This window comes from Diorhabda sublineata, chromosome 4, assembly GCF_026230105.1.
Source record: "Diorhabda sublineata isolate icDioSubl1.1 chromosome 4, icDioSubl1.1, whole genome shotgun sequence".
Lineage (NCBI taxonomy): Eukaryota > Metazoa > Arthropoda > Insecta > Coleoptera > Chrysomelidae > Diorhabda > Diorhabda sublineata.
In genome coordinates this window covers 23,282,704-23,310,218 of record NC_079477.1, presented here as the reverse complement: position 1 = coordinate 23,310,218, position 27,515 = coordinate 23,282,704, and the positions used below count along the sequence as shown (strand labels likewise).

The 27,515-nt window shown below is 31.7% G+C and overlaps 3 protein-coding genes across 8 annotated transcripts in view; 2 read left to right on the top strand and 1 right to left on the bottom strand.

Annotated features, from left to right (window-relative positions):
• LOC130443408 (fasciclin-3) overlaps positions 1–2,976 on the bottom strand; it is a 256,423-nt gene extending 253,447 nt beyond the window's left edge. For 2 of the 5 annotated variants that reach the window (XM_056778006.1, XM_056778010.1), the window contains exon 1: positions 2,643–2,944. In XM_056778006.1, coding sequence (XP_056633984.1) covers positions 2,643–2,688 — 46 coding nt within the window. In that variant the 5' untranslated portion in view covers positions 2,689–2,944. Of the gene's footprint in view, positions 1–2,642 lie in introns of all 5 variants that reach the window. The other 3 variants (XM_056778007.1, XM_056778009.1, XM_056778008.1) reach the window with 2 other exon arrangements.
• A 2,579-nt stretch (positions 2,977–5,555) lies between these two features.
• On the top strand, positions 5,556–8,207 carry LOC130443414 (holocytochrome c-type synthase). 2 transcript variants are annotated; one of them, XM_056778019.1, is made up of 6 exons: positions 5,556–5,713; positions 5,825–6,048; positions 6,110–6,241; positions 6,298–6,464; positions 6,520–6,729; positions 7,832–8,207. In XM_056778019.1, exons 2-6 carry the CDS (start codon positions 5,827–5,829, stop codon positions 7,890–7,892), a joined length of 792 nt encoding a protein of 263 aa, XP_056633997.1. In that variant the 5' UTR covers positions 5,556–5,713; positions 5,825–5,826; the 3' UTR covers positions 7,893–8,207. The 2 variants fall into 2 exon arrangements, with proteins under 2 accessions (XP_056633997.1, XP_056633996.1); XM_056778018.1 differs by having other exon boundaries at positions 5,564–5,761.
• Positions 8,208–9,464: 1,257 nt separating this feature from the next.
• The window catches only part of LOC130443402 (polypyrimidine tract-binding protein 2), a 431,147-nt gene continuing 413,096 nt past the window's right edge, over positions 9,465–27,515 (top strand). Inside the window, exon 1 of the mRNA XM_056777995.1 lies at positions 9,465–9,804. The gene's annotated coding sequence lies outside the window, so the exon portion shown is untranslated. The remainder of the gene's footprint in view (positions 9,805–27,515) is intronic.

Below are 27,515 nucleotides of genomic sequence, written 5' to 3'. Positions count from 1 at the left end.
AGTCTAGGCGTGGTCTAGAACATCCTACATAATCCTTGGCAACAGAAAACGTTCAAATAACTCTTTATTTGTATTGCTTCCTTCGATGGTTTCCTTAGAATAAACATCGCAATTTCCCTTAATCTGTTTTCTATGATTATCATTTAAGTACAACAAAACATCAAATGCAGTTAACCACAATTATACTTTTCAATCGAACCTCGTATCTATTTGTGGTTTGAACAACAGTTTATAATAATTTGAATATACAATATCCTCATTAAATCTCATGCTTTCGTAACGAATTTTATTCGTAGAAATCTTTTGGTTGAAAAGATATTTTAATGAATAATTTAAATTTGCCGGGAGGATTCTTTCCAATAATGCAGTTGAGGTTATGATGGTTATTTTTATATTTAAATTCAAAAAGCTAAAAATCAATCAAATTGTTGCGGCTTTCATTTTCAATTCAATTAAACAGAAACTTGTGTGAATCATTGTGCTGATAATTAATTTCACATTAATTTGATTCGGATGTATGAAAGACATTTTTTACATGGAGAAATACCGACAGTTAAACAAAAAGGAACTGAATTTCTCGATTAGGATCACATAAAACAAAATTTCAAGCTTTAAACAATTGGTGTGACAATTATAATAAGATACGAATCCCACATCGAGTCTTCATTTATCATAGTTTCATTATCTTATCAAAGATGTTATTATTATTATCAAAGTATTTGATAATAATTTCCCATACTGATAAATATAGTCCAAAAATAAACTTCAAGAATACCTCAACATCCTTGGAAAATGGTTTACCAACTGGCGATTAGAGGTTAGCTCGAATAAAAACGAATTCAAGTACTTAGGTCTAATTCTGAACCCAAAACTAATATAGAAATCCCATATAAAGTCAAAAAACCCAAATTAAAATCAAGATCAAACAAGTGCAAGGTCTTCTTGGAAAAAGATTCAGACTGGACCTTTGGTATCCAACTGTGGGGCTGTTCAAAGCTTGCAAAAAATATGACAGATGACCCAAAAGTGTAACAGTAAATGTCACTTTCGCTTTTGAGAGTTGACAGACATAAAATGCACGTCAACAAGGCATGATTATCTCTAAAAATTGGTCTGGGTGGTCCTGGAGCAGCTATTCCTATGAAGTAAGACCCCATGTGTACAACGATATTTCGTGCATATTCTACAAACCGGTCCCAAAAGGTTCTTTCTTTAAACAAAGATAATATTTCATATAGATCCAGCTTGTTGAAGTATTTGGAATATTTAAAGCGTCATATTATTATTATAACCAGCGTCTTTTCCAATCGATTTAGTATATAACAAAAATAATCATCTGAACTCCTCATATGTCAGTGCGAGACATTGGAAAAGGCTTCTTAAAACCAGAAGAGATAACCTGCATACCTCCCTGGTGGGAAGTTCATCTACAGGATCACAATGAGTCAAAGCATTCAAATCTAATAGATTTAATTGATCTAATTAAATTTGAAACACGTGATGGCGTTAGAGATTTTGAAATTACGTGCGTTTATCAACAGCTGCTTCCCAATTCAATTTTCTTCATCATTTTATATATTTCTAACATAATTAAACAATATACGAATGAGACACAATAAAAACATACTTTATAATTATTTAGTTGATTTAAATAACGCTACGTTTGCAATAGAATGAGGTCAATACTGAATAAATTCGTATTCAAGGCATTCATAGTTCGAAGATAACTTCCCACTGAGTCACTGACCAGTTCAATTTTTCTTCTATTGGTAGCATTGAAATATAAAACAGTATTACATGAAGCAGTTTCAACGTTTTTATTTTATATAAAATTATTTATACGAATTAGTAACCACTTAAGTTATTTAACAGAATCTGTCGTTAGGATACAACGTACAAAAATTCGTTTTTCATTCTAAATTTGGCGAAACTTGTAGTGTTTATATCTACTCCAGATAAAATATCGATAAAAAAATGTTATAATACCCATCACTATTGGAATCAACCTTTTTTTTTAGGTTAAATTCATATTTTTTGACGTATTTATAGAATACGACGACAAAAAATAAAAGAATTAACACACAGTTCTGATTTGTATCCCATAGGAATATTCTGAATGAAACAGTTCATTACAAACAATTCTATTAGAATACAAATATATTTCCCAAACAATTTATCATATTTTTTTAATTTATTTCATTTAATTCCGAAATAAATCAAAATTATAATTATTTAATTTGTATAACAAGTAATATTTTCAAAGCCGGTACTGCCTATTTACTTATATCTAGTCGGCCTTTTAATTTTTCAAACCTAATTAAAATAAAAATAATTTATACCTGTTTCGATTGTTTATTGAATAATACAAAACTTTTATAATACTACCTGTAGAGTATAGAATTTCTATTTATAACGTGCTTACAACTAAAAAGCATAAATAATGTATTTCAAAGTTTTGCAAGCCGTGTTTAACACCCATGGTCACAAATTATGGTAACTATTAATTTATAATTAGTAGCAAAACTAATTTAAAAATAGTTTTTATGCAATTAAACGAACAGCTATTTTATTATAGCACAAAAACTGAAATTTTAACTTTGTAAATAAGCTTTTTACTTATACAGTCAATGATGTCTACCTACCTTGCATTAGGCCGAAGACAAAGATTATAACAAGCCCCGTCTTCATCTTGAAAACCTGTTCTAGAAGGTGTATGTAGAAACTATAGAGAAAGTATTTAGTAACTATGTAGAAGCACAAAATACAATTGCTATTAATATTTTTCACATGAAAAAACTCTCCGATCACTTTATCTAACACCGTTTTCACTTTTTACAAACAATTGAAAAATGGAAAACGCGTCACTCGGAAAAAACAGGTGGGTGCGCGCCGTTCGGCAGGTTACGTTACGGCTACGTCACTTCGATAGAGTACGATTTGAACTGAGTTTCTGAAATTCCAAACAACTCCTGAGTCGCGGGAAAGTCTTGAATAAACAGCGTTGTCATATTGCACCGTTTCTAACTCAATTCAAATACTCTTTTAAAACCGTGATGAAGTTGTAATTCTATACCATGGTTTTAATATTAGTATTGTTTATATTTATAAATTTTCTACTTTACTAGGGCAGAAAGTTTGATTGTACTGCACGTCATAATGCTCGAGGTGCAGCATCACAGTTTAGAGCCCTCATGTGCAATTTTACTAATGTACGAATCTTCATCATTTTAACTCGAAATAAGTGCAAAATATGCATACTTTCGACCGAGTTATAATCAAAAAGTATTTTCTTTTCCCTTAAATTTTTAAAATTCTATATGGAGTAGTTTCCATTCATTTTAAGTTGAAGGACAATCTGGCATCATCGCTAGGATTATCGGTTGAGTTCGTCAGGTGTCGATTTTTTATCACATTTTATTCTAATTGTTTTAATAAACTGATAACCTTGAATTGTGATAGGCGTGATCTAAAAAAATGCAATTTCGTGTTTAATTCAAAAAAAAGTTGTTGTACGATAACAAAAAGATAACAGCTGTGATATTTAGAATGTATAGTTTGAGATCCCGGCATAGGTAGATAACCGTACAGGTACAGGTACTGCATCGGTTATATAAGGGACGGACTCAGATATACTTGTACTAAAATAGTGTAGACTGGAAAACATTTTTTTTTTCAAATAGAGGCATAAATTGAAACTCAAATAATTGAATTTTTGAGATTGACATAATTTTACAATATTAACTGACTGATTTTTAAACAATTTTAAGTATTTTGTATATTTCTTGTTAAATTAGTACAACTCTAAAACTAGTTAATTTTCAATAATTTATACCCTCAACATATATTTCAAGATGAAATAATTGATAATTTAATTAATTAAAATAACAACCCTGAATATGGCAAGAGCGTCTACAAGATATTGGGAAAATGAAAATACCACAGTAAAGTTTTGTAGTTTGAATTTATTCGAGGATGTAGAAACTGAATACGTTTTGTATGTTTGTAGTAGAAAATCACATATTAACCATAAAGTTTCCAACAGGAAACTCACAAAACTTATTATTAAATGCAGTGGCGGTTAGTTTGTTACCAAGGGGCGGTAGGTGTCTTCATTTTAAAGCAAAACTTCGTTTCTGAGAGAGAATATATGAAGGGGGAATTAGAAAATCGTTAAAACTTATGAATAACAAAAATATTATCTAATCAACGATCTATATTGCTTAAATTATTGAGCAAATTTTAGAAATTTCAAATTCACAAAAATTAAAATTACCACATAATATAGACTATGATATTTTTCAAAGATTATGCAATTAACAATGAAAAAAATTGAACTTGTTTAAATTTTCTAGCCTCTTTACCCATAACATTCTCCAATTACAACTCAATACTTCTAGGTATGCAATACACTATATATTAGAACGTTATAAGAATTGCCTACCTTCAAGTAAAACTTCTGTTTGCTTAAGCATATTTTAGAAATTTCAAATTCACAAAAATTCAAATCACCTCACAATATAGACTATGATATTTTTCCAAGATTCTGCAATTAACATAGAAAAAAATTAAACTTATTTAGATTTTGTAGCCTCTCTAACCATAACATTTTCCAATTGCAACTCAATACTTCTAGGTATGCAATACACTATATATTAGAACGTTATAAGAATTGCCTACCTTCAAGTAAAACTTCTGTTTTAGGATAAACTCAACTGTAATTAATACTCATGAGAGCATCAATCAAAAATGATATTTTCATTTTTGTGAATTTGAAAATTCAACAGAACTTTCAAGTAAATTAGATGAATTACTAGTTCTAATACTTATGCAATATACCAAACAATTTTTGATAACTAAATAAGATAACTTCGCTTTAATGTAAGCTGATAGGCTTTTCGAGTACATAGCTGGTCAGTTAACTCATATTTCTGATAATAGGAAAAAGAACCAACATTTTTGTAGCTTTTGTTAATTAAATAATGTTAAAATGGCAAAATTGAAGAATTTCGCATCCAATTTGCTATGCAACACAAACTACAATTATTTTTTATTGATTTATGGGGTTGGATGTATGAATGGATTTAGCAGATAAAATCAAATTACGTTTTAAAAAACCAGGTAATTCAAAATGTTGGCATTCATATTTAATACTTGTTCATGTTTTTTTATTATTTAAGGATAACAATGCTTTTCGAAAAATTATGATCCTGAATCAGATGTATCACTTATCAGCTGATTGCTGATCTTAGCCCAAAACGAGATTTTGAATTTTTGAAACGCGTATGTGATTTTCACTTGAAATTTAACATTTATTACTTTAGTTTCGTACGTTAATTTTTAACTTAATAGTTTTTCTATGTTTATTTACCTTTATTTAGTTGTAGAATACAAACAAAAATACAACCTGACAGTTGATTGCATTTACTCACGATACATTAGAATAGAAAAGATCCTAACTTATGGCTTGATCCGTTTCCTCTGTTCAGTTTCCGAAAACTGAGAAAATATTACTTGGAACAAGAAGGTGGTTGATCACTGCTTGGAACGAATGACATGCAATCACGGTTTGTCACTTGTCAATTCCAGACGTGTCAGTATTATTACATTTTTCAAATTCAGAATATGCCATATTATGAAATTTTGAAAATTTTGAGATATAATATATAAATTCTCTATTTTTCAATCACATATTATTTATTTCACGTACCTACAGGTAGGAGAATAGATTAACTTTCATTTCGTGTTGAAAATACCTTATTATGTAAGGATTTTATAGTAACCTTCATCTTTTAAAGTATTATATCATGTGAGATATTTTTTACAGCTATGGGAAATTCTGTGTCTGCTGCAGAAATAGCTAAATCAGCTGCCTCTCAACTAATTAATCCAAACGAAACAGCTAATTTTGAACATGATCATAAACGAGTTATTACGAACTTTACTGGCGAAATTCCACCAGAATGTCCAATGCACAATCGAATGAATCAAAAGAAAACGGAATCTGTGTGTCCAGTAACGCAAAATGAAGAAATAAACCCCTTAAATATGGTAAGTACATAAAATTTTGGTTGTGACTATAAGCAGGTAAGTGATCTTTGTTAATATTTAGATGGAGCCAGCAAATCAAAAGCCATCCCCAGGTCAACCGTTTTCACTATCTACTAAGCGTGAAATCTCCACTATACCAAAGGCAGTAGTAAAAGAAGGCGAAGATCCTTTTTGGGTATATCCTAGCGCACAGGTAAATTTTCCTTAATATAAATTATTATTTTGATATTAGAAAATTTGATTTGTTAGATGTTCTGGAACGCTATGCTTAGAAAAGGTTGGAAATGGAGGGACGATCAAATCAGTCAAGAAGACATGGATAACATAATCAAGATACACAATGCTAATAATGAACAGGCATGGCAAGAAGTTCTTAAATGGGAAGCTTTACATGCTCAAGAGTGTAAATATCCAAGGTTATAATGAAAATTCCCCTCTTCTTTCCTTAATTTTCGGTTATTAATCTTTCAGGTTAAAGAGTTTTGGTGGTAGGGCCAAGGATTACAGCCCCAGAGCAAGAATGCGACAATTATTGGGATACGAATTACCATTCGACAGACACGATTGGATAGTTGATAGATGTGGCAAAGAAGTCAGATACATAATCGATTATTATGATGGTGGAGAATGTGATGATAAATATAAATTTGCCCTTTTGGATGTCCGACCTGCGATGGATAGGTGGGTAGTTGATAATTTCGAGTTTCTGGTCTTACATGTGCATTTCTATGTTCTCTTGGGGCAATAATTTCTATCTGTGGCTTCCAGATGTTTTTAATTTAATTGTAGATGTGAAAAATTTCAATTTGATTCGACTTTCCAGATAGTAGCTCCTCTTTTAGGGACTCAAATAAACTGATTTTGACTGTTATTTCTATGTGTAGTTTCCATAAGTTATCAGTTAAGCTCCAGTTTTGAAAAATTTTGATTTTTTCCACAAAAAAAGGAAAAAATGACAAATTATCAAATTTAGTAACTACTTACTTTCTTATTTTACTTTTTCCTATTCTGCTGATGCTATCCAGATGACTTGTGTCACATTTCTTTGATTATCTCATCCTTTTATTTGATCCTGTGGGTTTTTAACAGGATTTAAGTTCAATGAACTCGCCCTTTCAGTAAATCCATATTTTTGTTCAGATTTTTATGTAACGGAAAGAATCTAAATATCATGACACTGTGGTTGGTCTAGGTTTGGTATTAAAAGGTACCAAGTTTATTTTATTTGTATTACAAGGGTAGTTTATAACATTTTTCTGCCCCTACTAAAGTTTATTATGAATCGTTTCATCTGGAACCTATAAACAAGTAATTTTTAACAGATTTTATGTATTTTTATATTTTCTTTTAGAAATATTGGCAAATTTGTATGAAAATAATTTTTTTTGTCCAAATTTCATGCTCACATGATTATTTATAACACAAAAAATTATTTTTGTATGATAAAACTTTTTAGTCTCATATTCACAGTGATCAAATAAAAGTTTCTCTATATTTATTATTCTAGTAGCTGTTTTTAATTCAATTTTTGGGTTTTGGGTAACAGCAGGTAGAATAATAAGTTCCAGGAGGATAAAATATAATGTTTTTGAGTTAAGAACCAACTTTTTGGTGTTGAAACCATCAGATAATAATTCATAACAATATATTACCCAAAATGAGTAGTGTAGTTACAAAATTATCATAAACAGAAGTTTTAAATTTATCTCAAAAGCTACCATGACTTAAATGTTTAATTTTCATTAGAAAAATATCAATGTTTTTAAGTGATTGCTTCTTTCAGTGCTGAAAATGTCTGGGATAGGATGAAAGTGTGCTGGTGGAGATGGTTCTACAGAGATTAAGTTGTGGTAGCTTTAGAATCGATGGTTAATGGTGGCATCTTTGTTCGATTATATTTGGCAACATATTTTTTTTCAAAAAATTCAATCAAGACGTATTTAAAGCTTAGATTTAATTTTGAAAAATATTTCAGTAGGATATAAACGATTTTATTGTATATATAACGTACATTTACAAATAAATTTGTTATATAACACGTTGACTGACGTGAATTTTTGTTTATCTACAGTTTATGGGGTTTTAAAACCTCAGCTCGTTTTGCTATGATAATTTGGACGTTTTTGAATATTTCAAAAAATAAAGGATTTTTTTACTTAGTTTTATTTTTTACCTTTTGTCCCCCAATTCCCCAATGTCAATTTTAGCAGGAATTTATAAAAACATCTAAATTTCAGATCGAACTTCAGAAAAATTCTAAAATTTCAAGATGTGGTTTCCAGTGTAAAATGTCAAAATTCTTAAAATGTCTGAAATATTTGGAAAAATGTCGAAAATTCAAAGAAATATTTGGGAAAATGTCAACATTTCAAGACGCAGTGCAGTTTCCAGTGTGAAATGTCAAAATATTGAGTAGAAATTCATGAAATATGAAAATTTCAAATAGAAATTCGAAAAATTATCGAAAATCGAAGAAATATGTGGAAAAATGTCAAGTAGAATTTACGAAAAATTTCAATTACTAACTGAAATTTCGAAAAACATTTTTCAAAATTTTTCAGTGTCAAATGTCAAAATTTTGTGTCCAAATTTATGAAATGTGAAAATTTGGAAAAAAATTTTGGGAAAATGTCATAATTTCGAGACGAATTTTCAAGTGTCAAATGTTGAGTCGAAATTTATGAAATGTGAAAATTTTGAGTAGAAATTTGCAAAAATATCGGAAATCGAAGAAATATTTCGAAAAATGCTGAAATTTCAAGATGAAGTTTCCTGTGTAAAATGTCAAAATATTGAATCGAAATTAATGAATTGTCAAAATTTCAAGTAGAACTTCAGAATTTCCAATAATGTCGATTTCTAACAGAAATTACGAAAAACATCAAAATTTCAAATAGAACAAAAATTTTAAAATATTAAGTTTACTTTTGAAAAAAGTTAAACTTTCACGAAATTTTAAAGAAAAATGTCAAAATTTTATCTATTAAGTGTCAAATGCCAAAATATTAAGTCGAAACTTATGAAATGTCAAAATATCAATTAAAAATTTATAAAACTTTATATTTGTTAATAGTGTATTCAAATCCCTTTGCTGAATAACAATACACATGATTTTTACGTATAACACACTTAACATACAGGGTAAACCAGAAGATATGAAGAACTGAGCTGATTTGTTCACAGATATTGCTTCGCAACCTATTTACATATTTTAATCTATATTTATGTTATTGTTGTTTGTGGGTTTTTCAATATGTACGAAATTACTGAAAAAATAACCTTCGGAGATACTTTTTTTTGAAAAAACTACGCTAAAATTTTTGGGAAAACCATCCGTATCAAAAGTTTCCTTTTGCCGCTGTCATCTTCGATCGATAGTTTCCTATTTTACCGGCCGCGATGCGCACACCCTTCCGTACACGGAATGACAGCAGTCGATTTTTCAGCGGACCAAACGTAATTTAAACCTGAACTCGGACCAAAATATTAAACATTAACAGTATTTAAAAAGTATTTTTCTATGTGATATAACATATCGAGAGTTTAATTTATAAATCGCTATATACCGTACTATCAGTGTTAAGTGTTTTGTTACGCCATTTAACTAACCACTTGTTAACGAGTGTGCTGCTATTCCTATTATTTACATCGTGTTATTAGTCTATTTAACCCCATTATTATTTACGATACTACTTCCTTTTATAAAAAAGGCTTAAATAGCTGCCGTATCAACAATCGGCTTGGCGATATGCTTGGGTAAGTATTAATAAATATTCACAACAATTATTTATCACGAAATCCTCTTTTTCCTATCATCAATTTGAAGTTGAATACTGTAAGACGCTTCAAATATCTTCGATAATAGTTTAATAATTAAATGAATAATTAAATAATGTTGTCAGGTGTTATTTCGAACGATATAGTCCGGCATTTCAAACGGTATTGACACATTATTCTATTTCGATAATTTTTATTGTGTATAAATTATTTGAGTCGATATCCATTTAACTGACGTATAAAAAAATATCAAACCCGAAAACTGAAAGTATTTATTCAAGAAAATTGAAATATATTTCCCTATTAATATAATTAAATCATATCAAAAGCATTTTCTATCTTTGTTTATACTAGTGGTAATATATATACGATTTACGCGGGAATTTATAATGAGATCTACATCCGAATTATTAAGAGAAGCAGTAAAAATAAACTACACTGAGAAAAAGTTTATACACGTCATGTGAAATAACAAGTGTATGCATAACTTAAACGAAAAGAAATCGATTATTGAATTGAATTAATTAGTTGAAACGACGATAATACCTAATATTTCGTATTAAATAATGTTTTTCAAATAATATTTGTACTTAAAACTCACCTATAAAACAGATAATATAATTTTGAGAGAGAGAAATGTAATAAATATACTTTGACATTGTATTACGATGGAAATAAAAAAATTATTGATCAGTTGAACAAAAAAATTGTTGATCAAAGAACTACTAAGAGAAGCAGTAAAAATAATCTACACTGAGAAAAAGTTTATATACGTAATGAGCAATAAAAAGTGTATGCATTACTTAAACGAAAAGAAATCGATTATTGAATTGAATTAATTAGTTGAAACGACGATAATACCTAATATTTCGTATTAAATAATGTTTCTCAAATAATATTTGTACTTAAAACTCACCTATAAAACAGATATTATAATTTTGAGACAGAAAAATGTAATGAATATACTTTGACATTGTATTACGATGGAAATAAAAAAAATTATTGATGAGTTGAACAAAAAAATTATTGATCAAAGAACTACTAAGAGAAGCAGTAAAAATAATCTACACTGAGAAAAAGTTTATATACGTCATGTGCAATAAAAAGTGTATGCATTACTTAAACGAAAAAAAATTGATTATTGAATTGAATTAATTAGTTGAAACGACGAAAATACCTAATATTTCGTATTAAATAATGTTTCTCAAATAATATTTGTACTCAAAAGTTACCTATAAAACAGATAATATAATTTTGAGACAGAGAAATGTAATAAATATACTTTGACATTGTGTTACGATGTAAATCAAAGAAATTATTAATCAGTTAAACTGTTATCTCAGTGTATAGTGGTAACGTGACTTATAACTTATGTAGAGGAAATTTGCAGCACGCGACCGAATACTATATTTTATCTACGACTATGATATGCCACAGTACGAGCTTTGCTACTCAAAATATGTATAATTTGATATGGTTTTGCAAAATTTCTCCATATTCTCCATTAAGATCAATATATTTTTGTATGCGTTTGAACCAATTTCCATTCAGATTGATGTGCCTCCAAAGGAATACATCAACCGCTTCTTCGGTTGTGAAAAAAACGTTTAATTCGCAATTTATGTTTAATCTGCGTGAATAAGAAGAAATCATTTGGAACCAAACAAGGACTGTACGGTGGATGACCCAACAATTCGATGTTTTGACTGTTCAAAAACGTTTCTGTTTGAACTGATGTGTTAGAGCTCGCATTGTCGTGGTGGAGAATGATTTGTCTTCTGCGATTTCCTCGAACACTTCTTGCTAAAAACCGCTGGTGTACCATCCAGAATTAACGTTGCTTGAAAGACCCATAGAGTCGATTGATGTTTAGTTTCGGATTAATATGCATACATACATTTCTTTGCACAAATCGACACGACACGATTGTCAAATTATGCGATATCCAACCCGAACAAACAGCCAAATATTGATGCAATATTGAGTGGAATGAATGCCTAATTAAGCCTCAATATCGCGATATATAACATGACGATCTTGCAATATAACTTTACGCACATCATCGTTGTTTTCTGGTATAACAACCGATTTTGGACGACCTTCACGAACTTAATCCTATAGCGAAGTGGGATCACGATTGAATTTGGAAAACCAGCAAAACGCGGTGGTTTGAGATCGTGCTTCATCACCAAAAGTCAAATCGAGTTGAACGGCACACTTCTGCTGGTTTTATCCACATCGAAAGTCATAGAGAATTATCGCACGAAAATGTCTGTAAACAACTCAGATATAGCATCGGTATGACAATACGTTCTGAGTACGTTCACTATTTAAAATGTGAAACTATATGATTGTAATGACAGATTTGACATATCCACATCAACGTTGCCATATTTCGAAACTTAAGTAGGAGTCGCTCTCCAGTATTTACGACGAGGAACGAAAACTCTGTATATAAGTTTAAATCTAGTAATTTATCTCCTCATAGCCCCAATTTTATTAATGTCAATTCTTTTTGAGTGATATATCCGAGTTTGGAATGGATAACACATTTTTTGAGCTAAGAAATGAAAATATTCCCATTCTCAGCTGTTCTGTAGAATAATGGTGGGTCCACACGGTACAGACTTTTGTTAGTTCGGATATCCGTACAGACTATGAAGTCGGAGTAAAAAATTTTACCCAAACATTTGGATAGATTGTCTGTACAGACTTTTCATTCGAAAATACAATTTAAATTTCTTACCTACTATACAAACGCAGACTTACATGCATACTCCGACTTTTGGATCGCACCGACATTTGATTGTACTGTCTACAGACAAAATTCTATAGAATTTTATGGAAGTCTTAAGTTTAAGCAGAAGTTCTTCCAAAGCTATAAATAATTTTGGTTATACTATAACATTGGAACACAATAACCCATGATAGATTTCAAGCTATTCGCTTATAAATATTTTTTTACCAAAATAGTTTACGAATCCCTATTCTAGACCTACCATTATCGAAGATCTCACGTGCATTTCAATCTTTAGAGATTGTGTGAGTTGGGCAAACTAAGAGATGTGTTAATTTTAGGTTTAAAGAGCACCTAGTTCATTTGAAATATGGTATTTCCGAATACGCTGGAAGCCAAAAAATATTAACAATGCTATCGTGAAATTTGGTTGATAATTTGAAATATAGCATACAAAAAACATACATACAAATACTAGACCACTGGATACTGGATACTGGATACTGAAGTAGGCTTTAGTTGTTCAACAAGTGTAATAAACGAGAACTCGAATCGCGAATAGTAAATATGAAATTAGTTGTATGTATATTGAATTTCCACATGACTTTATGCTTGATTATGATCAAATTAATTGTAAAACTATAAATACTAAAAATAAATATAAATTAGCGAAAGGTTAAATTCAATGAAATCTTACACAATCTCGCTATCAATTTTCCACAATACCATGTAACATTGTTTGTTGTTCGTTGTACAGATTTTCCATACAAAATTTGACTTGCCAGAAACAGAAGCATTGTTCTCAGTCTCTTTGGCATTGTATTACCAAGGCCCTTTTGTTTCAAATAAATGTTGATTCTGTCATAGTTGGGTCAATATCAATATACGTTTTGAATGGCAGTTATGGTATATACAGGGCAACTTGAAAAGGCAAAAAAAACAGTTATACTCATAGTAGTTTTTTGGGTGACTACGAGATGTCGCTATTAAGTAACAAGACTAGTGCTGCTATAGAAAAAATACGCTAGTGCTAAAAATTAGCGACTCTTAGCTATTTAGCTTTAATTATACTCTTATAATGCGATTTCTGTAGACAAACCAGTGTAGCCGTAGTTTTTTTTGTTTTGACGTAGAAATGAGCAACGGATTGTTGTGAAAACTGCAATTAAAACTTATAATTTATTGAAACAAGTGTACGGTTATGAATGTTTGTAGCGTCCACGTGTTTTTGAGTAGTTAAAGCGTTTTCAAGATGATCGAGAAGATGTTGAAGATGATTCAAGTTCAGGTCGCTCTTCCACGGATAAAAACATCGTAAAAATCGGTAATCTTGTTAGATCTGATCGTGCGATCACTGAATCTATACGAGTTGACAAAGAATGTGTCCAGCAAATTTTACATGCGAAAAATGTGTGCGAAATTGGCGTCTCAAATTAGCATTGTCCGCCAAGAGGTTTTTAGCTAAGTACAACATCCCAGTGCTAAACCACCTTATTTTCCGGATCTTGCACCGTGCGATTTCTACCTTTCCTAAGGTCAAAATTTGTTTTAAAAGAAACAATTTTCAATATGTTGAAGTTGTGAAAAAAGCGGCGCGCGTTCTAAAGGACTTCCTGTACAATGGAAGATTCGCATGGAGCGATGAAGGGATAGAAGACGGGTATATATTGAAGGTGATACTAGCGCTAATATAGAAAAATAGAACAAAATAATTTACCCACATTTGCATCAGTCCTTTAGACATGATTTTCATTAAATTGTGTATGATTTGTACCAAAAAGAATATTTCCAAGCTTTTAGTTTATGGTCGCGAATTATGGTGATCGATGGATTATTGTAAATAATCTTAAGCATGCTCTATGGGATCCAGATCCAGAATAAAATCATAAATTTCTATATGAGGCTATTGTCGATATGAAATTGTGGCAGTATGTTAGCCACCACCACCAAATTTAATCAACTTGGACAAAATTTCCGCCCAAACCATATTTGTACCTCCTCTAAAGGGGTAAATTTCCTTGGCGTCAGTAGATTTATCCATATTTAGTCTCGTCAACTGTCTGAAATAAATCTGTGCAAATCGCTGTCAATATTTATATAGAAATAAAAATAAGCAATTCTGTAATGAGATTGCGTATCCAAAAAAAGTGCTGAAAAGCAACACCATTTTTTTCGTCTTCAAATGGTTTGATTTAATTCCGAATTCATATAAATAATAGAAATCAGACTAAGAAACGATCTAGAAAGAACCATAGAAGACTCACAATAAGGATTCAAGACAAGCATTCGACAGAGTCAATAAGAGTAATCCAAAGCTTCAAATACCTTTTTAGACGACGCTATCTGAAAGTTGTTCGTTCTGTATTCACTTACATATTGAAAGTTGCGTTTTGAGTGTTCCATGTAGGGAAAGTGACAGTTCCGTATTGCAAAACACTTTCGGAACGTTCTGGAGAGACTCTGGAGTGACTCTAGCCACTTCAATGTTGACAGTTCCACTTTTGCGTAACCTTAAATTTTTAATTTTCTGAAATAATTTGTTATATTCGAAGTGTTGTCTAAATTAATGAATAACATCAGTGATGAAGAGTTACTCGAATCCACGCCACCTGATCTCACCGAAGAAGAAGAATTTAGGTTGATACATTCAGATCTTCTCTGATTGTCCCAGTAATTGATTTTGCTTCTATCTGTCTTCTTTTCCATTGTTTTTTATATTGTTTTGTAGCTGATATCACAGAAGGGCTCAGATCATGAGAATAGAGGAAAAACTCGACTCAATTTTGGTTATTTATTTACCAATTAATTGATATTTTCATTTCTAACCATCTATTAGAATATATACGTTGAATAAATAGAATAATCATGACGTAAATGACATTTAATACCTAATTTATTTCGTTTGAAACTAAATGGAAAGAATCGTATTTGAATTTTGAGTCACACTATATTAAATCGAACCGACATAGAAAAATCATTTATATTTTCATAGAGTTTGAGTTTAATTCTTTTTAAATCATACATGGGCTGAAATTTTATTTTATTATCGTATCACGTACGACGTATGACGTAAACTGAATACTTTTTGAATGAAAGCTTCCGGATATTTGGTTAATTGCCTGGCAGGCGGTAATGGTGGTCTATGTCGGGTAATAGCTTGCGTGTATTTACTTGTTGACTGCGTACAACCCATCCTCCATTAGGCCAGCCTAAATGTAATGTAATTGACTTTTATATATTAATGGAATGGTACTTAGTTGTGTAATGTATTGAACCACGGAATGAACGAAGTTTGTATTTTCAGAAAGGTTCACAAAATATATATACGTATTAGGTAAAAAAAATGCATATTTGAATAAGACGAATAGGAATAAAATTAAAGGCAGTTTGAAATGGTGCAAGACAACGTACAAGAAATTGCGAAAGCAATTTTCCTGCGATGAAAATGAAGATGATGGAGTGAACCTTCAAGAGATCATTCATAGCTTAGAAGACAATAAAACTGATCAGTCACAATCTAATTCTGTTGTATCAACAAACTCAATCTGTGATTCAACCACAAAAGTCACTAAAACTTTCTTGGAAACGAAATTTTTCTAGCATTTGATCCAGATTTTCTGGTCGTTGTTTGTTGAAGAATTAATTGATTTTATAGCAACTCAAATTCAATTTACACATTGCGCAAATAGTCTCAAAAGTGATGTCCAAGTTTCCACAACAGACATCCAACAATTTATTGGCATAATTTACCTCGTGTCTACTTCAAGCTACCAATCTTTGGAGAAGCCTCATTGGAACTCATATGATTCAAGAAATAATACCCGTAAAGAAATTTGAATTCGACTGATTGTTCAAACTTAGACTAGACCATTTAGATTAATAACTTTGCGTCGATGATCGATCAAAAAGCCTCACAAATGGGATTAATAAGATTCTCAGTTAAGTATCTGGATTTGCGTATAGAATCTCGGGAAATACTTCGCAACCAAAATCACTGCCAGAATTTTTGATACAATGCGACTAACCAGGATTCTAGGTTGCAGATTATCTGCAAAGAAATTTCCAAAAAAGACAAAGGCTATTCCAGATGGTTCCAGAATTACCTGAACCAACATAGGAAACGTAATTTCCTTTTAGTTCCATACATTTTTTGCAGCGATGCTCATTAAGTTTTATAGTAAGAATCGTCAAGCTCCTAACCATCGAGTCATTTCTTCAAATCTAAGGACAGAAAATAATCCGAGGGGGCTAAATCTGGCGAATAGGATGTATGTGGTAGCAATTCAAACTTGAGTTCATTAATTTTCGCCAAGGGATTGCAGGAAAAAAACTTTATGTCAGCTTAATGGACCATCGAAGATGAAGAAGCGTCGATCTTTCGACATGTTTGTCCAGTGGATATCTTGCCCTATACAGGACTAATAACACTGTGTGTATTGATAAAATAATCTGTATTAACGTCTATATTAAATTAGTTACGTTCATTTACCTTCACCTTTCCGCAAATTCGTTTTTCTCTGTATTTTCACTAATTAGTCTCATTTAAAAAGAATTCCTTAATGACTTTTATCACATTGCCCTTACTAATTAGCTGTTCCAAAACGATTTTCATACTACTACGGCCGCATCGCACCATCAAAAAGAATTTTTAATTTGTTTAAGTCCGAACGGTGGTTTACAGACCGAAAGCACGAGTGGCTTGATTCGATTTCCATGCTGAAACAAACATTTTTATTTAGTTATTTTCGGGGTACGACTCCGGCCCGATTTTCGACAAAATTTAATCATCAGGATATTGCTATTGTCACGCCAACGAACCGCACACACTTTTTTTAGTCTTTTGTCTGAATTTCAACGCAAATTGTTGGTCAAAATGAAATTTTACTCTAAAAACATTAGGTGTTGACACAAATAAAGAGGTTTTTAAAGTTTCGGGGCTGATTTTGATTATGCCTACTTAATAAAGTCTTCTTTTATAGCACGAAACTTTGAACAATACAAATTTTGAATATAAAAGACTAAAGAAACTACAAAGAACAATAAAGATAAATCTCCACAAATATAAAAAGAAACACGTCTACTTCTCACCATCTATCTATCTTTAAACTACTTCAATTGAGCATATAGCATCACTCAGTAAGTGACTGACACATAGATGGCGCTACCAATTTCAAATCTATGTGACGTTTATGAAGTACCAAGTTTCATGACATTTCGATTAGTCAGAAAAAAGTGACAGCCATTTAAATGAAGCCACTTTTGTTATTTTCAAAATAATGGATTCAAAACAACTTCGTGTGCTAATTTATCATTGATTCTTGATGAAAAAAAATACTGTACAAGCTTAGCAATAGCTTAAAAAGTGTTATCTAAACTCTGCTTAATCAAAAAGAACCATTTTTTCTTGGTTTGCTGAATTTTAACATGGTTGTAAAGACAGAGATAATGGTGAATGTTTTGGTCTTTCAATTGAGGTGGTTACTCTAGAAAATGTCAAAAAAGACCATAAAATGGTTATATCCAATAATACATTGAATTTGGGTGAGATATTTGAAGTCGCAAAGATATCAGAAGACAGTGTGTTTACAATTATGCATAAACATTTGACAATGAAAAAGGTTTTTGTCAAAATGGGTGCCGCCTTTACTTACAATCGCTCAAAATCAACAACGTGTTGATGATTTCAGTGTTTGGAAACGTAATAAATCAGATTTTTTGCGTCGATATGTGACAATGGATCCATCACTTCGATCCGGAATCAAAACGATCATTATCTGAATGGACTGCAGCCGGTAAACCACGCCCGAAGTGTCCAAAGACACAACAGTCAGCTGGGAAGCCTATGGCTTCAGTATTTTGAAATATATTGAGGCAAAAGACAAATTCTTATACCAGCACGACTTTTATTGATAATAAAATCTATTTTTTGCAAAAAAATAAGTTAGTCACACTTATTGAGTGTGGTGTGTTATACTTCAAATAAAATTATGCAACCCTTCATAATTTGTAGAGTTGTATTGACAAGGAAACCATTAATCACTGCATTAAGGCAGTGAAAGTTGAATAGCTCTGGGAAAACTATTTTTTCCTAGTTGTAGATCTAAAATAAAATCTTTAACTTCAACCAATGAAGATTTAGAACAAAGCCTCCACAAATTACCAATTTTAGATGCAACCAAGGTTTTAAAACATATAATTTTGACATGTTGTATTCCTATTTGGAATTATAATCGTTTACGCCATGAGATCCACTTACAGTGAAGTGCTTCAGATCTACTATCCCAAGATTTCATGCATTTTTAGTATATCATCTTTACATTTTCATCAGAAAAACCAACATCACTGACCAGACATCTTAAGTTTTTAAATTTTGGAGCAACCTTTTTATGTTTTTCTTCTAAAATTTTTAGATTTCGCGCCATAAGGTGATGATGATGGTAATTTGCGCGTACCGAGGCTCCTGCATCACAATCCCTAGCCCACTCTTGCTTGTTAAAACCATTGATCTTCAAACTGTGAGCAAAAGTTCAAGACATTTATTATTGAATATATTAAAACTCGGCTAGGTCAGTCAAAATCGTAGCACCATCATCAATACCGATCTTGAAAACAATCTGGAATGGTGTAGAAGCAATCTGATTGAATTCAACTCAGCAAACACCAAGGCTGCTGTTTTTAAAATGAAAACTAGCACTGCAGCTCAGGGAATTGGCTGTTTGGACATAAAATAGCACCTTTACCGTAAATTCACTTGTTGAGTGTTGAGGTTGGAAGCAATATGTCCGATTTAGCTTCCTTCAAAACCAAAAAGCTATATACTCCGAAACAGCAAGACTCATATTTGTCCATCTTTTGAATATTGGTCTGCAGATGGCCTAGAACGGCATTTCATCGAAACTCCTTTCTTTGGACGAGTGGAAGCCTGTGGAATCAGCTACCAAGGCACGTCTTTCCCGAATATTATAACCTACAGAAGCTCAAGATGAATTTCCACAGGCATCTCCACGCGGCAGGCACCACTCGGTTTATGTATTTGTGCTCGCTTAATATATATATATAAAAAAATGACTTCTCATTTTAACGATTAAAAGTTCAGCAACGATTCATTCTGTCTGGTAAAATATTCGAAACTCAAGGAACGTTTAAAAACTTCATAAGTTAGATTAGCTGTTATTGTAAATATTATGCAAGTTCGGATAACAGCAAACTTCATCAGTATAACTCAAGCATACAAACCGCTCAGTTTTGAATCGAGAAACTTTTCTTTACCTATTTGCATATCAGTATATTGCAGTTTCCCACGAGACGAAAAAACGTACGATTTTCATTAAGAAAATTGTAACTGAACGCAATATTCCATATACGTCTTTCTAATTTTGAATTTGCAATATTTCAAAAGTTTCTACAAGTTTAAAATTGCTTTAATAGATTAGTATAAATGAAAAAAGTACTAGTTTATGCTAATTAAATAAAAGAAAACTTAGATTATATCTCTTTAGCTTTATATATTTCTTCTATATATCCGCGTTTTTCAATACGTTTTCAGAATTATAAAAAAACTGCACGAATCGTTCTCTAGGAAGTCTACGCGAGTTAGTCTGTTTTTAAATTATTTCTCTGTACATCGGAATGTGTTTTTGATATACTTTTTCTCTGTGATTATATATCTTACTTATGTTTGTATGAGTGAAATTTTTAGATCTCCATATATTGCATTTAAAGAAATTAAAGTACCCGCATCAAATTCGTCATCTGTATTTTCTTATAATGACTGCTTCGTATTGTAGAAATCTCCCGATCAACCACATGTTAATAGTTCTGTCATGTTTTTTAACATTTTATCTTTTTTTTGGAGTATCCAGGAGTTGACCCGATATTTTGCAATTTTGTAGTATTTTCAAGTGTCCTTGTCAATAAAGTTAGGTTAGGATACAATATTTTATTAATTTTTAAAAAAGATGAGTAGCTTTATACGATTTCATCACTTTTTTATTTTTTTTATAGTAAAATAAAAAAATAGCAACGTCAATTATGTCAGCTGCCAGTCAACGTCACAATTATCTCTTTCCTACGCGCTTTGTTTAAAAAAATGTCGTAAATCATAACCTAACCTAAAAATTCTTTTTTCTTAGAATTTCTCGACGCTTTGTCAAAGAAGTTGGCAAATAGTATTTTCCAACGAAGTATACCAAAACATTTGCCTACCAGTAAGTTTTTAGTGGTGGTTATCGCAAGCATTTTTGACGTTACGTCATCATGAAACGTCAAAATCGTTCAAAATTTTTGTATTACACCAAAAAAAGCGAAAAGGAAAACGCTGTAGGCTAGATTTTGTGACATAACCTCATTTCGATACGTTGCAATAATTGACAAATAACAATTGAAAGTGGTTGATAACGTAACTGAACTAAGATTATGAATAATGCATGACATATGTGTCGATCGGAGATGAGGTTATGTTAGTTAAATTAGTTAAAAGACAAGAAATACGCATAAAAAAATCATTTTTTGCTGCAAAAAGTTAAAAAAGGCAATTTTTTCGCACATTTTGAAGTTTTTATTGTAGAAAAAATATCAAAAATATGAAACTTGACATTTTGGACGATACTGTATACAGTATACTACTATAAATTCAATTGAAGAAAAGTCGAAACGTCAAATTTTATCTTCAAAAAACTATAAAAAAACTAATTTTAAAACAAAAGAGACCTAATATCAAGAACATTTAAATCCATTAATAAATTAAATGTACTACTAGGCGTTAATCTACACTCATTAAATGTCATCTTGAGCGTTAGTAATGACATTTGTCATGTATTATACGACATCCGTCACTTGTCACATCACTTATGAATTATTCTCTCCACAGTCGGTTAACCTCTTCATTTTCACTCCCATAGTGGTGTTCGTGCAGAATAATACTGAAGGAAATCTACTAGGTTTGTCCAGGAGATTCGGTATGGGGAACAGTGTTCCCCATATGATCTTGGAATATAAACCAAGGCCTGCTTGAACAGGGGCGTGTTCCTGAAGTAAATCTGAATTACTTAGATAATAATTGTGTATCTACCTGGTAACATACAGGTCCTCAAGTAGATACTACAAAGAGAAAAGTGAAGAAAAAAATCACGGCGAAGCTAGAGAAGACTTTCCAATCAGGTTAATCATATGTTTTTATCGCATTATTGGATTGATAAGTACAGTTTTTAAATTAAATGTAACAGTTTAAAGTAAGGCAAAATCTCGACCAAAAAGTAAGATACAAACACACAGGGAGAATCAATAGAATCATGTTAATAATATCAGTTTTGTTTTATTAAATTGGTATAAAAAAAAAACAAAAAAAGTGCACATTATCGTTACGAAATTGACTGCCTGTGAGAATAGAAGTGTTGTAATATAAATTCAAATTTTCAAATTTCCATTTTAAATGGTTTCTCATACATCGTGACGTCCAGCGATGCAGGAAGGAAGTACAGGTATTGCTTAAACTTTCCAGTTTATCGTGTGTCACATTTAATAGTGAATCTCGTAAAGCAACGTGTTTAGAGAGAGAAATGCTTTATTGTCAAAAAATTCTTACAATTTCTAAACAAAAGCTTGTAAAAACTAAAAAACAAACATATTATCATACATCAAATTATTGCAGAATGAGGGAAAATATGATATCGATTTGAATTCAATTGGCAAGTGATTGTGCATTTTTTCCATTGTAAAATATTGAGTCCTCAACTAATTCTGGATTCAAAGATGAATGAGGAAGGAAGAGTCAGAATTTTTATTCTTTGAAAGATGTTAATGAGGTGGATAAGTTCAGTTCTTTGGAAACTGATCTCAGCGCAAAACAGGAGGACCTTAATTTTTTAGATAATCTCAAAAGTTAAATTGTTATTTCCAAAAGATCATTTGGAAGTTCTATCTATTCATAACCATAGAAAATGCTTAGTAATTAAAAAAGATAACTTGATAATGTAGTGCTATCAATTCAAAAATAGAACAATGCGTGAATTTCCATAAATACGCTTCTATGAAAAGAATCATTTACATTCATAACGGAGTCGTAGCTTTAGTAATTTCATTTGCATATTTATTTAAATAGAAATAACCTGATTTCGTATGAAAATAAGAATAACTAAATTCATAAACATTTCCTTTACCAAACACTTTGCAATGAAGAATAGTATTTCGGACTGTAAACATTGTCCTCAACCGAGAATTTGAAACAACAAAGTTATCAGATATACAACTTTCTATATTCACATGAAAAACAATTGAAGAAACCGAGGAAAAGTACGTAATCATTATCTTGAAAGAGCTGCGACCCATGGATGATTTGTAAATGGTTTTGTTGGAACATAATGATGTTATTCATCCACCAAGGATTAAGATCAGAGCTTCTGGGAGGTCAGTTAATATTTACATCAGTTCTTGGTCTTTTATAGTAAACAAAAAACAAAAGAAATTTTAGCCGACACCAAGTGCTCTAAGTGCAAGGTGTGCATCGAATTCTCAACGCAGCATCAAGTAGAATGTTAAGAGCGATTTTAAGATTTTGTCGTGAGAGCCAAGATTTCCAAAAAAGATTCCATGGAGCGGCATCGAAAAAAATATCTCGTGCCAAAAAAAGCCAAGGTCACGAAAATCATCAAAAAAAGTGATGGCTACAATAATTTTGGACTTCGAGGGTAACCTTTTGATTGACTTTAAGGAATCAGATACAATACAACCGCGAACACGGCATATTTCTCTCGAAAAACGTCGTGACAAAATCAGTCGAGGTGTACGCTTGCTTCATGACTTTCCAAGACTACTCTACACGAATTTGGCTTCATGTTTAGTGGAGTAGAAGCTTTAGTCACACGTTGTGAGAAGTTTGTGGACTTATTAATATGAAGACAATCATTTACGTGAAATTGGTTTCGTTTACAGAGTTTTTGAATCTATTTAATCATCACTTGGTGCTTGTATTGTTAAAAAATCGTCCACTGATATAGACCGTGAAGCTGATCCTGTTCCAATACGTTATCGACGATGAAGTTTAGTGTACGCGTCGAGTATTTCTTGGTAGGTCTGCTTATTTATTCGTGACCTATTTAGGTTATTTTTTTATAAATACAATTTCTAATTGTTTACGTCAGACTAGAGATTTCATGGAAATGGAGATTCTAGAATGCGATTATAGTATATAAAACGATCTCTACCAGTCAGAAAGTTAGTAAGGAAGATACACCTGGTGTATAAACTCGTTCAACTCGTTTCGTGATTAAAAATTGATCAGAAATAGATCAGAAACGTTGAGAATTCACTATACGATCACAGTTGGTTTGCAAAAAGTGCTCTAATGCGAGTAAAACAAAATGAGATAACCCAAACTACTCAATAATTTTTGGTAGCAGTTCTAAACCATCCAACAGTTTATTGTAATAAACCTAAGATTAATCAGACCACTATGGAGACACAAACATAAGAAGAAGCTCATCTTATTCAAACGATCACAGATGTTAATCAACGAGAATCAGATCTTCAGGTGACAAGGTCTGCTGCGAGAACCACAAGGGCATAAACTACAGGATTTGACCTATAAATCTTTGGCTATAATAATAAGAAACAAACAATTCATAACCAAGAAGTTACTTATGATACATTAGAGAGGACGAAACCAATAAGAATCGTGGAACTGACTGAATAGAACTGTGATCGAAGTATCGTCTGGAGGAAGGCAGGAAATGAAGGGATTAAGAAGAGGGATCCCTTATCAACAGGAAAGCGCAAATACAGACTCAAAGTTTAATCTATCAGCGGAAGCAGAAAATTTTAGTATATGCAGACGATATTAAATTAGTAGCCAGATCTTGGGAAAAAGTCTTTAGTGGATTTGTGAAGGAATAAAAAATATTCAACCTCAGGGTGAATGGTGTAAACACCAGCAAAGCAAAGTAACAAAACAAATCTCTCGTAAATCTTCGCAATATATAAAATGGTAATGCGAGTTTCAAATTCCACCAATAAATTGACAATAGACTGTATCTGAGTGTATAGTTTGGTTGAACAGACAAGATAATTCTGATGGGCAGATGATCTGAGAATCCCGGTTCGGTAATCGATTATTCATTAGGCGGTTCATCGCGGTCCCTTGCTTTGTATTATATCATAGTTTTAGTGGACAGAGAATATCTGAGAATAATTATTAGATCCTCTGTAATTAACTATTGTAAAGGACCGTTATAAATGTCAATACAAGACAGAAGATTAATTAGTTACAGAAAGCTATAGAAACATTTACTTGCATTCTTGATTTAGATCAAGTTTTATCCTACAATTTTCATTCTTTCCCTCACAGTTTATGAATAAATTTACACGTCTTATTTAATAAAATGAGTTTTTTCTGATAGATAAATCGATTAATAATGATCTGTATCTTTTGGAACTTTAAATAATGATTAAACTCTTCCTAGTATACCTGATAATATATTTATTGGTCTTCCTTTGTTTATCTATAAAAATCCAATACTTTCTTCAAACAATCAGGTAAGTTGACCATGGCTTCGTAAGCACAGTTTAAAAGGAGTACCTGGGTCCACTAAGATAACGAAAATATTTTGGAAACAAACATATTCTACCTCCATACACTTTCCCCAGCGATGTTCAATAAGTTTTATAATAAGAATTGACAAGCTCCTCAAAATATCTCACCTCTTCATCGTTGAACAATCTTCAACTCCAGAGCTATTTGTTCAAGTCTGGGAGCAGAAAATAATGACACGGCTATTGCAATAATGGATGTGTGAGCTGGTGCATAGTCTTGATGAAATAACACTTTCTTCTTAGCCAAATACGGTCGATTTTGCTTGATTTCTTCGCACAAACGTTGCAATAAGTTCGTAAAATACTTAAGATAGTCCTAATTATTCCAAATGCATCAAGAAAAACTGTAAACCCCGACCTTGTCTACAGATGGAACGGTCTTTGCTTTCTTTTGAGCCGGTTCACCTTTTTCAGTCCATTGTTTTGAGTGTTCTTTTATGACCAAATTTTCAAATAATATGCGATCATCTAGTAGATTTTCTTCAACATTCCTGGGGTAGAGTCACCTCATTTGGTTGACCATTGAGTTGCTGGTCTTCACAGATCGTACGGTCTCGTCTAAACTTTGCTACCTTTGCTGCTTCTGTACTTTCTAATACATTGAAATTATTCCTCAAGCAACTACCACCATCTCAATGTTAGGCTAGGTATTTCTGGGATCATCCTGGTATTACAATTCGAACCCTTTTCATTTCACAACTATTAACACATAATTTTACGTCAGTTGTCAGCTTTATTTCCTGTTATTCGTAAGCGATTTGATTTGATTTTGTGATTACTACCCGGAAACTGCTTTAACTGCTTTAGATTAGCAATTCCTTAAAGTCCCTACTCAAATTAAAACCCCCTAAAATGAGTTATATCTTTTGGTAACCATGTTTGAAGTCATAAATTCAATTTCATATATACGAAAATCGATAGAGAAGAGGCGAATCATATTTTTAAATGAAAATACCTCAATTACAATGAAAAAGATGGGATGTAGTTCAAGATACAGCTAAACTAAAAACCTTTTGACTATTTATACACCTTAGGAATCTTCCACAACTTGAAAGCAGTGTTTCTAGCTTTATCTCCTGCAGTTTAACGTCATTTCAAATTTCATAGAACAGTTCTTATATTATATTAAAATATTCCGATGAATAAAGTTTATCTATTTAATCAGAACCTTATCTTTTTGTCTTTTTGACTCGATCTTTAAAACTATATTTCTTATTTATAAATATTTTTGTAGAAAGGTTGCAATCTTGCATCCAATAACGAATTTTTATCTTTGAATATGGTACTTTGATAAATTGGTAGAAATATAATCGGACGGGGCCAGATCAGGTCTATGTGGTGGGTGTTCAATATCTGTGAAGCTATATTTGTTTACAATAAGATAGCGGTTCGAGGTTGTCTTTGATTTTTTTAAGTAATTCGAAAGGGTTCCCTCGAAGTCCCCTTGTTTGATGCCTTCTGTTAATTTTTTTTAGCACGGGATCTCTTTTCCACTCCATGGAGTCTGAAAGATTATAGCTGTCGGTAATAGTATTTTGATAAAGAAAGCAGCAAGTTTTGAGTATTGCCCCGGATTCTGTAATTTGATTTGAATAAAAATTCACCATCACATTTTCACAATAGAATTTTCAGGAATTCGTAATTAACAAACGTACGTGAAGTATGCTTGATGAATTTTGAGGTGCGGTATTTTTTTGTTAATTTCCTCATTGAGTTTCATGGAAAACGAGGTTTCATGACCTCCCTTATTGATCATTGCAACTCAGTCAGTGGTTTTATTTGCGTATAAAATCATCCCCTTTGGACAAACCAATCTACTTAATTGAATATTTCATCGTTTCTAATATTTTTTATTAATCGATTCATCAGCTACTCGTTTTTTCATTAATACATTCTTTGGAGACTTCTAATTTTGTTTCAGCACGGGCGTACATTTGGTTCATTCAATTGGATTTAATTGAATAAATTTAGCGCCAAGAATATGGAGGCCCGCTTCGACCGCTCCAATCTATTATTACATTATAATACAATAGTTGTGGACTATGATGCATTTGTGGAAATTATGTGTGTAACGCCCTTGGTAGTTATGAAAACGAATTACAAACAGGCTACCGTTTCTATGCACGCATTCAATTCAATGGTAGCTTGATTGATCATTGATATATACATGGACCATTGGATAATCATCACCGTAATTTCAAACAGAGCTATGAAACAATTACTTCGCTACATTATTGACGAAAGGGTTAACAGAATTGCGCATGAAACTTTGACATAATAACTTCAAAGGGCTCGGAAAAGCTATATATGTATATAAAAGCCTATTTTTTAGCGTGCAGCTCTTCTACAACTTTCACTAGAAAACGTA

Excerpts from the sequence above, each read along its gene's own strand:
- LOC130443414 (XM_056778019.1), top strand. The coding sequence starts at position 5,827 with ATGGGAAATTCTGTGTCTGCTGCAGAAATAGCTAAATCAGCTGCCTCT. Across the intron at positions 6,242-6,297 it reads GGGTATATCCTAGCGCACAG|ATGTTCTGGAACGCTATGCT; the intron begins GTAAATTTTCCT and ends TTGATTTGTTAG. Across the intron at positions 6,730-7,831 it reads GTCCGACCTGCGATGGATAG|TGCTGAAAATGTCTGGGATA; the intron begins GTGGGTAGTTGA and ends TGCTTCTTTCAG.